General features: G+C 42.8%; 1 protein-coding gene across 12 annotated transcripts in view; it reads right to left on the bottom strand.

Moving 5' to 3' along the window:
* Positions 1–15262, bottom strand: part of nav3 (neuron navigator 3) — a 283136-nt gene that overhangs the window by 76415 nt on the left and 191459 nt on the right. For 9 of the 12 annotated variants that reach the window (XM_023350561.1, XM_023350555.1, XM_023350557.1 and 6 more), the window contains 3 exons: positions 13885–15001; positions 10419–10534; positions 819–930 (listed from right to left, as the gene is read on the bottom strand). In XM_023350561.1, the coding sequence (XP_023206329.1) occupies positions 819–930; positions 10419–10534; positions 13885–15001 (1345 nt within the window). The remainder of the gene's footprint in view (positions 1–818; positions 931–10418; positions 10535–13884; positions 15002–15262) is intronic. The other 3 variants (XM_023350556.1, XM_023350566.1, XM_023350567.1) reach the window with 1 other exon arrangement.

The following is a 15262-nucleotide window of genomic DNA, read 5'->3' as shown; positions in this document are numbered from 1 at the left end:
TTGAGAGCCAAGTCAGTTCTGTCAATAAAATATGAAATACATTACAGACCAAAAGTTTGGACACACCTTCTAATTCAATGGGTTTTCTTTATTTTCATGACTATTTATAAGGCAAGAAATCCCACTTATTAACCTGACAGGGCAGGTTGACCTATGAAGTGAAAACCATTTCAGGTGACGACCTCTTGAAGCTCATCAAGAAAATGCAGAGTGTGTGCAAAGCAGTAATCACAGCAAAAGGTTGCTACTTTGAAGAAACTAGAATATAAGGGCTATTTTCAGTTGTTTTACACTTTTTTGTTTAGTGCATATTTCCACATGTTATACATAGTTTTGATGCCTTCAGTGTGAATCTACAATGTCAATAGTCATGAAAATAAAGGAAACTCATTGAATTAAAAGGTGTGCCCAAACTTTTGGTCTGTACTGTATGTCAGACTACAACCTTATAATGTCATTCTAAAGTTAGATAGTGGCTGGAAATCAAAAAAGAGTTAGAGGTTGAGGTCAGCCTAGGGTTAGGGTTGGGTTACAGTAAGGTAATTTGGCAGTAGTCAAGGTAAATACTGGTAAGTAACATGTAGAAGATAAATTAGAGATTTACTATTCAGTTGAAAGGCAAAAGAGAAAGAGACTACAGCTATTACCTGCAAAAACCAGAAAAGATCTGTTATGTATTTTATCTGTCATTTTGACAGATAAAATAGTAAATATAGTAAATAGTTAAAATGTTTCTAAGTTTCTTCCACATACACCAAGCAGAGCCAAGTCATCCAATATAACCTTTGAAGAATGGAAAATACCATCAGCTGGCCCACCTGTGGCTGATCTGTGTCCCCCGCAGGCTGGACATGGTCTCTTCCAGGTTCTGCCGCAGGTCAGCGATGTTCTTCACCGTCCTCATGCGCCTTGTCTCGGGGTCCTCGCCTGCTGAGACACAATAAAAGTTTGATTCACTCAGATGCTTGGACCTGCACCCACACACTCAACAACACACAACCCTCTTCCATGTTCCAGCATGGCCAGCCACACACAGCCAAAGAAGCGGTGAGAACGTCTGACAGAGCGTTTCATCGCTTGTCCCTGAACATCTCAGACGGGGGGAACGGAATGGTGACCAATCGCGGTGGCAGCAAGCCTTTTGCTGACAGTTGTGAGCTTATACTGTAAACAGCCTGTCAGGCTGCACTACATGCACTTCTTTCACTTTATCGTTTTATCCACCGCTTCCCCTCCAGGCTGAAGCAGAAATGTCATGGGATGACACCACGAGATCCGTCAGTCAGCTCAGGAATGCCTTGGTTGGAAAAGTAAGCTCTATCACTCCTTTGTCAAGAACGGTGGAAACCCTGCGGCCTACAACCACAAACTGGACTTAAAAAAAGACATCAACATGTTTTCTAGCCTTCTTACTTTCTGCTTTACAAATGAACCAATTGCTGAATGGAGGCAACAGATGTGTTCTTCAGGAGAGAGGATAACAAGAGAACTCTGGGCGATTTTTCACAGCAGAGCGCAGAAGGGGTACACCAAAATATCTGCTTGTCTGATCCAATTAAGGTTCCCTGTTAACTTGTTGAGATAGCCTGTATCTGCGGGCAGCGGCAACAGAATGGGTAATTAACAAGTGGAATGAGACGTGGAGCGGATGAGCAGTCACTCTCTGCTTTCTAGGGTTAAAGGTGCTTCTAAACGAAAACTACCTTGGTAATGAAATGGCTTCATTGATAAATTACTCAACATGGGTTTGAACCGGGCTAAGAAGCTGAATCATTCAGTTAGGATGCAAGTGGACTCTGCAGATGTCACAGTGACCCTGTTAGGATACAAAGGCCGCCATGCATGGCACCGGCCAGCAGTGAGGCTAGAGTGACAACTCCATTTTCCATTTTGTTGGAGATTGACACAACTGCAAGTCTTTCACCTGACCTTTCATTTAATTTCCGTCACTTCCTCCAGCTGCTATTCTGCAAGCAGTGGGGGACAACAGTGCCTGGCTCCATGAAACAAAGGTTTGTTGCATTGCTGGTTTTCAATCCTACAAGATTTCTTGCAACGTTGCAACCACACTAGGATAAATAAATGTTTTTATTTTCACACGGTGGAGCTAAAGGTATTCGCCGTAGAACAACAACGCAGCACACAATCAATGCAGAATGGAACTTTGTTTTCAGGCTTTCTGCTGCAACCGTGTAAAGGACCTCCCAGCTTTGAGGAATTCTTTGTGACAGCGCTCTGTTTGCTTGCCCGGATGCATTGATTTTAAAAGTTCTGGCAGCTTAAAGAGAGAAAGAAAGAAAAAAAAAGAAATCAGAGGAAAAGTGGCAAAATACTGTCACGTCACAACTTTATTTCCAATTCTTTAAACACCAATGAGAGACTTAAATATGGGAGCATTTCTAGCAAGGAACTGTTGCGTTGGGGATTAGATTTTTAGCTACACTGCCAACAATTATAGGATTATTATGGTCTGTCATGCCTGTAGGACTTCAAGACACGCAGCAGTGTAGCATCAACTATTCTCAAGTCAAACGTTGACCTCAATTATGATCCCACAAAGTGCAAAGCTGTGTTAAGTAATTGAGGTCATAGCTTATCTTTGCAATGCTCACCTCTGACTCGACAGCTAATGTCTACTTTATAGCTGCCTAACGAGAATCAGAGTAAATAGGAATATAATATGAAGTGGCCCGATTCCTGTGATAGCAGTAAAAGCTTCTCTGTCCTGGATTTGGTTTTGTCCGGATGCAGGAGTTAAAGAATGCCCATCGGCACCACACACCTAACGCAAAATTACTCTTCCTTTGTAATTCTCCCTTTTTTCCTCACGTCTATCCATCAACTCACTGGCCCCTTTGAGAAATATCCAATTACAATCCCATTACAAAGTGACACGGCGAAATCTGGCCCAGTATTCTCTGTCGTGAGCCAACACTTCATGCAGCATGGAGACGTGCCTGTGCATTTATGAGAAATTATTTGCAGAGTAGTCGCAGAGGTCTCACCTGTGCGGCAGGACGCCCCGGTTTTCCGAATGTCTCCCTTAGCAAAGACATTAGAAATTGCGCAGACCGTAAGATGTGAGCATGAGAATAACAGAATTCCTTCTTCTGAAGTGTGGTTATGTTATGAACACAAATGGCAATGTATTTTAAATGAGATTTTATGTGACAGACTGGGGGTCAGCTAAGTTAGAGAAGATTTGATTCCAAAACATGCAGAATAGTAGCCCCTGAAGACTGGACTTAGAAACCCCTTCAGTAGACAAACACCAAGAAGTTCATCATTTTGAACAAATATAAAATGTTTTTTTTCCACCAGTGAGGTGAGCATTAGATTCAACCACCCTTTGGGATGCATCCCCACCTGTTTTTAGCATCTGGACACTGAGGTTTTTGTATGTTCCTTGGTCTTCATGATTATGTTGTTTGTTTACTTATGATCCTTAAAACACACTTCACAGAATACTTGAATATTGAGGTTAAATCATACACAGATGAATTTTTAAGCCAACTAGGTGAATTTTCAATGTAATTCATTGAACTAAATTTAATTTTATAGTACCAGACTAGATAAACCAACAGTCAAACTTTCCAGATTTCTATTTATAAAATATGAGAAAACAAAATATAATTTATTAAATCAAGAATGTCTTTGGCAATTGTTTGAACTGGATTGAATTTAGGGATATGCGAGTAAAAGGGGGCTTAAATCCTAATCCATGCCCCAATTTTTAAATTCTGAATAAATTATCTCCCCACCAAATATGCATTTTCTTTCATTTCTCTCAGTTGTGTGCAAATTTGTGTGAATTGACCATATAATTTCACAATAAAAGACAAAGTTTGTGGTTTTGAGGAGACACAATGTGAAAAATGTCAGAGTATGCATACTTTCACAAGCTGTTAAAAATGTACAGTTTGCACAAAGACTTTTAACACTTTTGTTTAAGCTGATGAAACACCATACAGATACATCTATCTACAGATCTTTATTCCCTGGTTCACCTATTTGCAGATTTTTTCTGTGGAACGTAACTACAAATTATTTTGCAGAAAATTTGCTTGTGTATTTATCTTCTAAAATGAACTATTAAGAAGGGTATTCATAAGATTTTTAGGAGGGCGTCTCAAGTATTTGTAGATTGTAGCTAGTCATGGTTGGCTGCGGACCCCAAACGATGCAATTACAGGGGGTCCACTGTACTGGAATTATTTTAAACATGACTGGCTGATGAGGATGGTAGGGTGCTCCTATAAGCCTCACTGACAAAGCTTCCAAAAGTCAATAAGCTATTTAATATGAATACATTCTAGTATGTACATACTGAGGTGTGCATGCATAAATAAATAAAAACAATGCAAGACAGACATACATTGAAAAGCCTGCACACAAACACAGTAATAATGAGGTATTGATCAGAGTGGCTGTGTGACTCACAGCCTGCGAGGGTGAGGCTGAGCTTTTTCTGGAGAGGAGGAATCGGTTTCCCACCATCAGAGGTATTTTTGGGTTTTAATGCTGAATCATTCCTCCACCTGCCAAAAAAGTCAGCAATAATCTCCTCAAAGCTAAAGCTCCCATTGAATCTACCTTATCGATATTTTCACAACAGCTTAAAAACACAGAAAAATGGTTCACATAGATATTAGCAAAAGACTTCCAAAATAATATGGTATATAGATGGACTTTCTGAGCAACAATGCAGCCAATTCAGACATTGCTAGGGTTACATTGGGGTTAAGGGTTGTGTAGCTGGTGATACAATATGTGTTGGGGATCTAGTTGTAACATCTGTGATTGAGCATGTGTGAGCATAAACTAAGCTAGCTGATGTCTCATTCCACAGCCACGTTTCAAAAACATTTAAATACTGTCTTCAACTGCCAACAGGGTCCTGTGAGAAAGTATGGTTCGTCCAATAGAGGATTAAGAAAATATCCAGCTTATAGTAGGTCTTTCAGCTCTGCTGTTCTTAAGATGACTTCTTTAAGAACTTTGAATTAGTGTTCACATATTTCTGACTCCCTGCATTAAGCTTCACGATAATCCTCCAACACTGGATGAATCCCAACCACCGCAGCAGAGACGAAGGGTTAACTTACGTGGGTGAGGTTGGGGTGAGGTGTGTAGGACCTGCTCCAGGTCCCCCAACATGGTGAGGATCACCTCCTTATCCAACTGAGCCGTTCCCTCTCGAGGACCTCCCTCTGAAGCCTCCTCCTCTGCCCAGTACCCGTCTTTTTCCCTGCCGCCCTGCTTCCCGTCGCCCCTTTCTGCTGCTGCTTCAGCACTAGAACATCCATTCCTGCCTTTCCCATCTGCTCCTGGCCCCTCCCTAGACTTCCGCTGTGACTCGGTCCTTGGGTGGCCGCTGTACGACGCCCGTTGTGGACGCCCACCTGCCGCGGTGCGTCGCCAAGGTACTGGGATGAGGGAATGCTCTGACTGCGAGAGGACCTTAGTGAGGGAAAGTGACAGAGATCGAGCTCTGGTGCCCCGGACACCTGTGCTCCTGGTGCCGCCCTCCTTCCTGGGGCTGCCCTGCAGACTGCCCCCCGCCCGCTGCGTAGATGACGAGTAAGGTGAAGAGCTCAGAGGTTGGGAGAGACGAGACGGTGGGTCGGTGAGTTCCAAGGAATAGACCCGCTGCTCGCCATCGCTGAGCAGGGTGAGGTTGGTAAGGGAGCGCTGCTTGATCCGCAGGTTGAGGTTGTCGGGGAGGGGCTGAGGAGGCCGGCGAGCTGGGCTGCCCCCTTGATACACAGAGAACTCTGCCCCTCTCTTCATCTTCTACCTCTTCGCTGCCGGTGGCTCAGGAATAGGTACAATACGTGTGAGTGGTTCCACCTGTGCGCGGCTCTCCCCTTCACATCTTGGTCGTACCTTCACCGAGAAAGCAGATGGAGGGAGGGAGGAACCGGAGAACAGAGGACGCAAACAGATAGGTCCCCACGTCCCACGCCTCCCTCACTGTGGTCCAGGATTCAGTGGGCTGGAGGGAAAGCGAGCGGAGGGTGAAGAGTGGGGAGGAAACCACTCTGGAAGGTGTGCAGGTAAAATCCAGATCCATCCCTGAGCCAGCCCATACTCGTGGTCGTACTACGAGCCAGACCAAATCACTTCATCCTTCCACTCCGTCCGCATGTTGTCTCTCTGCCTCACCACGGTCAGGGGCGTGGATGCACAAGCCGCTACATCTCCGTGGCTCACTCTCTGCTCCTCCTGTTCTCGCTCCCTCTATCTTTTCCCCTATTTAATGACAGTCTCTCTTCACTCACTCTTATCTGTTCCCCATCCACCTTCTGTCCCTCCTTTAATTACCAGCTCACTGCCACACTTCTGCTGCCTCCCTCGCTGACACACTGACTGTTCCCCTCTCTTCACAGCGGAGAATAAATGGCTGGTGAAGCCCGGCTCACACACATTCCAGCATGCAGCCTGCAGCCTTCCCTCCTCCTCTCCCGCTCAGCCCCGCTCAGTGTTTATCAGCACTTCTTTCTCTTAATCCTCTTTCATTCTCTTCCTCAGTTTACTTCTTACCCGTGGCTTTCCTCCCACTCCAACACAGTGGGACAGCGAGTTGTTTGGACAGAGCACCTGTAAGCTTGCAAGCTCCCACTGCACCAATCTATCCAGCCGACTTAATTAAATGCCGTCGTCAGGAGCTAAAATACTGAGCCCTGCGGCTTATCATGGATCAATCATGAGCCAACATATTCATATCAGTCAGTGCATACGCTGTCAGCCCCATTTGTTTCATACCTGCTTTCAACACACAGAAGCCTCCAGAAGAAGTCGCATCAGAAGCCAAAAATCAGGTCTATTTTTTAGATTTGATAGAGATTTATTTAAGCCTTAAAAAGTGCTTTTTCTGTCAATCAGAGATTGTTCATCACAATATAATATGAACGATAACAATGAGAGAAATTAGTAACGGTATAACGTAACACAAAAATTTGGTACCTACTTCAGGGTTATTTTTTAAATTTTTGTAACATTGTGCATACGTCTGAGTTAAAAAAAAAAAATTATATTTAGACAATCCAGTGTACCAGCTGTACTTGAATGCACCATTACAGAAGAGCTGATGCATATCCCCTGTCATCAGAGGGACAACATACCATTATGATGTTCATATGCAACCTTTAGGACTGGTTGAACGCTGCATGTAGCTGGATTTGGACCTTAGCTGATTTTTTCTCCAGTAACAATGACATTTACACTCAGACCAACGTTGAGGTGAGTAATGCATATAGTGCAGAGAGAGCTAAGTAACTTAATGGTGTTGAACGATTCATACACTTACATAAAGCATTGGTTCGGTCTTAGAAGCCTTAATGCTGCCGAGTAGAGGTTAGTGAAAACTGGGAGTCCTCTCTAGTTTGACAGTTGAATTACCACAAGCTTAGTTCTACACAAGCCTTCTGCATGTATAAAGGTATAAAACAATGTTGTATTTGTTTGGTACAAAAGCATCCTGAAACAAGGGGGCTACACCAAATGTTTTTGGTATGAATACAGCTTCTGTAGCTCACCAGACGCACAATAGCTAATTCCTGCTTCCGGAGTGAGGAGTTGAGGGGGGAGATGTGGTCTTTTGCGCAGCTAGAGACCAGAACTCCAAGGAGGAGCTTTGTGGAAATAGGCGGGGTTTTGTGAGAACCTCCCGTTGCCTAAATGGCCCCCAAATGCTTCCCCTTTAAAGTCTACAACACGGTTATTTCCAGAATTGACTGAGGGTAACTGGTTTCCCTTGATTTTATTAAAGGGTATACAAATAAAGGGGTAATATGAATGTATGGAAGCCTTTCAAATACTACAACCATAAAATCCCAGTCAAATATCGTCCAGTGCATGATTGTGATGTGCCAAAATGTGATGATGTTCAAGCAGTGTGGATATTTTGTAAGGCTCAGTTTGTACCAACGCAGATATTTGCGAGCCCTCTCTACCACAATCTTTCTTCTCATCTCTGCAACTTCTGAAACACCATAATAGATTTTAAACAGTTGTCCTGCTTTGATGTCTGAAAGCTGACACCCCTGACATGGTCTGTGCGTCTGTATGCAGTAGGAGCAGGCTTGTCATGCGGGATCTGTGGTGTGCCGACTCTTGAACTGCCCTGTCAGAGACTCGATCCCTCTCCTCCGCAGAGGAAGAGCCAGAAGGGCGAATGGTATGAAGCGGCTACGAAACGTGTTACTGCAAAAAAAAAGCAAGTGTACCTAATGGAGTCTAAACAAAGAAAATGGTCAGTGCTGTTGTCTAATTTTGTCCTGCAAATGACAGGTTTTGGAAAAGCCAGGAACGTAGCTAAATGTCTGGAATGTCGCTGCCCACTTGACATCCCTAAACCTATAATCACATGGTGTTGTTTGTCCAAGCTCTGCTTTGTAGAGTTCTTCTGGCTTTCGGCTTGATGTCTTCCTTTTCCCAACTTAAGTCTGGCTTTCTTTGATTTGAGATCCAGGCTGAGCTCTATTTTATGTTTTATGATGAGTGAGGTGAGGAATTTGTTTTCAAATGAAAGCATTTCCGACTTACTTCAAACGAGTTGTTACTTTAAGATGTAAAGCTCCAAATTTCCCCACAGACACAAACAGCTGGTTAAAGTATGACAGGCTTTAAGAAAAGAAAATGATTCAGACCTTATGTTTGAAAACTGCAGCAGCAGTCATTTGAAACTGGATAATAGAAGAGAAACAATAGTTTGCTCTAAGCCCGCTTTTTGTTTTCAGTGCTGGGATGTTGGTTGAAGTTCTCTTCCAGCTCTTTGTCAAATATTTTCAACAAGCAAAATGCACCTAACCTAGGAACCGTCTGTTTAAAATGTTCCCATAGCACCTACTGTAAGTGTAATATACTTTTACAAAAAAATAAATTTAACTAATGAAAACAGAAGAAATAATAAACTTGAGAGTGTAACCAGAGTCAGACCTTTAAATATTTCAATGCCAAAATCCAAAGTTGGCAGTGGAGATTGTTTATCTAAACGAAATTTGATCTCAGGTTGGTTTCCAGGGATCAACTTTGGTTTTGAGAATAGTTCACAAATTTTTACCTAAGCTTTCCAAATGTTGGTGCCATTCCTCTATCCAGAAATCGGTTTTGTTGCCAAAAAACTAGCTGCCAAACTTGTTGGACCCCATATACAGAGGATACAGAAAAAAACTAAAAGTTGAAGCTCTCTACAGTTCAAAAATCTGACCGTTATATTAATTGATCTCTCTAAATTCTCCCTTGGTGTGTGTGTAGATGGATGGATGTGGACTCAAACACACCCTCTCTAACTGCATGGAGAAGAGAAACAGTGCTTGTAATGTGATCCCAAGATGGATCTATGCAACAAAATAACAGACGAGGAATTGAGGAAGGTTAGAATTTGGTGGACATTCTTCAACACTCTAAAGCGATAAAGGCTACAATAGCTGCGTTTCCACTGGCCATACAGTTGTGGACATTTCCCTCAAAAAATGCTTAATGGAAACAATGTAAACATTTTTTGAAAAAAATAAACAAATTTTTGGCCCTATCGAAATTGGTTTAACTGTCAAAACTGCAATGGAAACATTTTTTTGCATCATGAGTCACATGATCAACAACTGGAACAAACTGTAGCAAACCAAAGAAGACGACAGGAAGTGATTGGACGATGACGGTGTGGCATTTCTTCTGTCTTATTGTGATTTTAAATGTGCTTCTTATTTAACAGAAACACCTGAATTGTGTTAACAGTGTTTTATCGACATTAGCAGAAAGTTTTGACCTCATTTGCTATTGTTGCATTAGCTTTGAATGAACAGGACTTCAGATTATAAACACGGGATGCATTGTCTTAAAAAACATTCTCATACTTTTAAAGCTGTTCCACAGCATTAATGAGGGCCATGAAGTGCTTTTTATGCATTTTATGTTTCTGTTTGACTCATTTGCATCTTTATATTGCATTTATTAATGTTCAAGTACCGCTGTTAGATAACTTCCCTGTTCTAACAGCCGTGATGTTCCAGTTTTACCCAGCTCGTCAGTGTGAGAATGTCAGGTAATGGTGATGTGAATCCACACTGCTGATTCCCTCCGACAGCGGTGACCTTTTCCCTTCTATTCATTAAACAGGAACAAAATGTGGCTCCCACAGGTAAACACAGCCAGTTTTATGCTGCAGAATGTGCATGCTGATAAACTAACTGCAGCTTTTTATTCCTCTTCTTGAAAAATTTTGCTCGTGAACTTGCAGATCAGAACTGCAGCAGCTTTCAGGTCAGATTTGAATAAATATAGAGGCTCAATAGCAGAGAGAGGTTAAATTTCTAATTTAACCAATATATTTTTATAAATATAAATGCTTATTTACACACCCACACAGAAGACGGCGATCCGCACAGAAGCCCACAGCGTGTGTGTGTGTGTCGTACCTGATATCTCCTCCAGGCACTGCTTGGCTGTTTTGCTGTAGACCAGCTCTCCCTTGGTGGGGCTGAGGCAGGGGTCGGCTGGGGCCACCATGGTGCAGTCGTTTTCAGAGAACGTCCTGGAGGCAAAAAGATAAAGATATATATATATATGCATAATAAACCTGGGCATTTGCAGATATGAGCAGATTTAGCTGTTCAGAGAGCTTTCCTGAATCTGTTTTCAGGTTAAAAGTGAGAAGCTTCATGTTCCTACTAGGGAAGCACCGATCCACCTTTTTCATTTTTGATACAAATATCGGAGGTTTAGTATCGGTCCAATAACAATCCGATACAGAAAAATAGTACTGAATTGACTTAAAATGTTTATTTTTTTAAAAACACCGACATAAACTTACTGAATTACAAATTAATTTGATAACTCTGCACCAGTTCAGAACACTTAAATACACCATTCGCTTCACAAGCTTGGTCAAATATGCAAAACAACATAACTTTAATTTGTTCAGTCACTGTAATTAGGAGTATAAAAGCCAATATAAATAAAAAAATACTATAAATAAAGTAAAAAATATAAATAAACAGAAAAATAAATTGCAACAAACCTTCTTTCATAGGGATCAGAAAGTGAAATTAGGAATGTTAAATATAATGTAAAATAAAGAATAAAACATGACTTTGAAAGAGCAAAAGCATAGACTTAGACTGAATGGATCAGCCCACATTGTCACAATACCCAACCTGGAACTTTTTTCAATATCAGAATCGATACAGATATTGATACCATCTCTAGTATCTACCATTGTCACTCAGAATATAGCAGCATTTTAAATCTGCAACAATAGCTGAATGGGTCTGGTACGTTTTATTTTCCTCTATGAAAAAACGTCGCTGGGTTAAATCTGTTTCTGTTGTTCTGCCTCTTGTCCTCCAGTCTGAGTGGCATCACGCTTCAACGTTTGCTGATCTAAGGAAACAAAGACATTCCTACACACTTCCAAAGATGCGTTCCTCACACACACAGACCCACCCACCCCCGCACACACACACACCCACGCACACCGCAGGTGTTTCATTGAGTAATGTTGTCAGAAACAGATGACAAGGAAGAAAACTGCTTTCAGTAGCAAAACACACACACAGCAGAATGCATGTTAATGCACCGTCTTTATGCTGAAAAACATCCAGAAAAAATGCACAGCAACAGTTGCAGACCTCAGCAGACAGGGCTGGAACAAGCTCACACACACGCACAGATCTAAGCAAAGGCCACATAGTGTCACATACTCACCCCTTCACACACACACACCCACCCCCACACACCAGGGATCACCGTCACCACCTGCAGCACTGCAGATAAGAACTGGCTTCCAGTTGCGTGAGCGACTTCAGCTCATGCGAATTATTTCTCCTCACTGCCGCCTTCCTTTATTTCAGCTGCACAGATATTCTCTACCGAAGCTGCGTGGAACAATAGTGATGTGAAATAAAATGGAGGACTTGACATGTGAGATAGCCACACCGACAGCGAAGACAGAAGCTACATAGTATTTTTTTTTTTTTTACTTTAATTTGCTCTATTTGGGTAGAATGACTATGATGCAAAGATAAAAATATGACAATCATGTTTTTACAACCAGAGGTTTCCTATGCAAGTCAAAATTATATTCAGTTTCTTCTAGATGGAAAGATGGTGAAAAAAGGAAGAATGGATGATGAAAAGGGGATAAAAATGTTTTTAAAAATGGATGAGTGAATAGATGAAGGGTGTAAATTTATGTACATATGGATGGATAAAAAGATGTATCGATGATAAAAAAAAATATGTACTGTATGTATGCATGTATATTTATATAAATGAATTTATATGGATGAATTAGTCAGTCCTCAAAGCACTAGAATCCTTTACGTTTCAGTTCTTTCACTGGTTCAACACACCTGAATCAAATAATGGTTCTGCAGACTCTGCAGAACATCAGGACATTCTGAGGACGCAGTTAGACCATTTGAATCAGCTTCATGGGAGCAGAAACTCCTGAAAAACTAACCCTAACCCTGGAGGATGGAGCCGGACACCCATGGATTAAGGCATAAAGTTTGGAAAAACAAAGAAAATTCTCCGATGTTTTTTTTGTCCATACTTATCCAGACCTGAAAAACACTCAAATTGATCAGAGAGCGTTTGTGTTGGAAGGAATCAGTACGAAATCTAAAGGGAACTAAAAGTGACAATTTGTTACACTAGAATGATGCAACAACTACAACCCTAACAAGGTTGAGATGCCTAGAAGAGGGAGAATGATGGAGAAGTTGCACAGCCAGAACCCTCACACACCCAGAATGCCTGCTGAGAGCCTCTGGTGAGGCCTGTTGGTGAACATTTATGTAATGACATCAACAGAAACCCCACAAAGAGAACATCTTAGAAAACAATAAAAAGGTACTAAAAATACTAAATGCCTAAAACACAAAACGGGAAAAGCTTCAGTGATGAACCTGCTTTGTCTTGTTCCTGGTATCTGTATTTAGAGGCACCAATTATCAATTGCTGTGGCATTTAATAAGGTAAATCTATTATATGTTATAAATAAGTTCACTTTTCTTCTGCTCCACCATTATGCTCCACATTGTGTCCGTCTGTCCGAGAGTCTCCATGTAATACAGTAAAGGTTTGTGGCTGCAACATAAATACCCTATCTGTAGCGATGACTTTAACCAAAGACATCAAACCTCCAAAGTTAAAAGTAATCAATGATTTCTTTCCATGTCTGCTTTCTGAGTGGCAGACACAAAAGAAGAATCGCCAGTCTCGTTTTGGTGACACATTCAGAAATATGACTGAAAACTGATATGAAACAGACAGGAAAGAGCACCTGGTAGTCCAAGTTTCAAGAAGCTCATTCAGTAGACTGTGCAATACTTTACGGATGGCTAACCCATTTAATATCACTAATGGACCTAGTCCAAGGGGAAATTAATTTGATTGGGTTCCTTGCTTCTGTTCTCCTGTGGTACACCACCTATAGAGAATTTGATATCCCGGGGGTTTATACAGAAAGACTATATTCCGCACCTGATCACTGCACCATCAGGGTGCCACATAACAGCTGTATGCATCAAACCAACATAGTCGGGGGGAAAAAGAGACGGTAAATGAATTCCTAAACGGCGCCAATGTCTGAAATTTCCCATTGAGGATAAAACGCAAACAGCCAAATAATAGGCTTTGGCAAGCAGATAGGAGAGGATGTTTATTTGTTCTGTAATGACTGTGAAGAGATGTGGAGGCGAGAGCATGATGCACAGTGGGGAGCGCCAGCTGATCACTGGGAGAACGCCAAGACTTCCTAGGGTATGGTGTGTGTGGGGGTGTGTAGGGGTGTGTGTGTGTGTGTGTGTGTATGCGTGGTTCTGTAGTTCTGTGGAACTTAAAGGGGAATTGGTGTGGAATCTAGTCCAGATGACTCACCTGTACATGAAGGGCGCCACCGTGGCAGTGTTGGGGTGGTTGTGTTGCTGCTGCTGTGGAAGCTGAACCACTCCGTTGCCTCCGAGTGCCCCGCCTCCTCCCACGAGCATCCCACTGGATCCGGACAGAGCCGAGGTACTGGTAGATGAGGTCATGCTGGTCCGTTTGCCCTCTGGACCGCCGGCGGAGTGCTGGATATAAAAACTCCCGCCTTGTCCTCCTTTAGTCAGCTTGGCTCGCTCTCCTTCACCTGCTCGCATGTTGCCACTGCTGTTTAAGGCAGCTTGGTTCTGGTTCTGGTTTTGGGACTGGCTCTGAGGTTTGGCCGACGCCATGGATGGAGCTTTGAGTCCTGGTTTCGGGATGCCGCTGGAAGCTGAGGAGGAGCCGCCATCTTTCTTCCCTGATGATGACTTTCCTCCCTTGGGGATGAGGCTGGCTATCTTGGAGGTCTTCTTTGTGGAGTCGGCCGCATTCTCGCGCTCCTCTTTTGGAGGAGAGCTGTCCTTTGAAGACTTCCCTGACTTGTTTTTGTCCTCTTTGTCTTTGCATGGGGCCAAGGACCTGCTGCCACTGGCAGACGTTTTTGATGACGATGAAGACGACGTTTTGCTAGGTGCAGAAAGGGATGATGCTGGCGTCTTTGTTGAGATCTGTTTGGCGGTAGCGCTGCTACTGCCGCTGCTGCACATTGACCTCGTTGGGGTCTGCCCATCGTCTCCGTACTCTGATAGGTCGTCTTCTTCCTGTAGAGTCATTTCCGCCATGGATGGTGACGCTCTTGAGGCTGAACGAGGGTTAATAAGTCGAAACTTCTCGAGCATTGACCTCTGCGGAGGCATGGCTCCTGACCCGACTTTGGACGCCTCACTTCCGTGAGTTTGAAGGCCTTCCAGGGCCTGTGGTGAAGGGGTGGTGGAAGGTGAGTGTGTGGGGCTTGCCAGCATGGAGGAAGTGGCGCTGTGCTTGAGGTTCATGGACTTGCTGCGCCAGGACTTCCCAGCTGTGGGTGAGGGGATGGCAGAGGCCAGCTGCTGCCCACTGAGGCTGGTGGGAACCATCCCGCCAATACCACTCCCATTCATCCCACTGGGTACTGGGATGCCCCTCACCGACTCTGAAAAGAAAGAAAAAGAAGACAGTAGATAAGGTTTTTCATTCCAGATGGATGATATCTCTGTAGATGCTTGTCTAACATCTACAGTTAAGAATTTGTTTCTAGGAAGCAAATTATCCTGTTTAAAGGGCTGGAAAACAAACTTGCACCAATTTCCTTCAAGGTTTTAGCAAAAATTGGAAATATTTAAATTCTTACAGTAGAGTGTAAAATGAAAAGTACCAACGGGAAAATTGTGTGTCTGGACAAATATTCTGTATT

The sequence above is a fragment of the Xiphophorus maculatus genome, chromosome 17 (assembly GCF_002775205.1).
Source record: "Xiphophorus maculatus strain JP 163 A chromosome 17, X_maculatus-5.0-male, whole genome shotgun sequence".
Classification (NCBI taxonomy): Eukaryota; Metazoa; Chordata; class Actinopteri; order Cyprinodontiformes; family Poeciliidae; genus Xiphophorus; species Xiphophorus maculatus.
The sequence above is the reverse complement of the archived record's forward strand: the minus strand, read 5'-3'. Positions and strand labels throughout refer to the sequence as shown.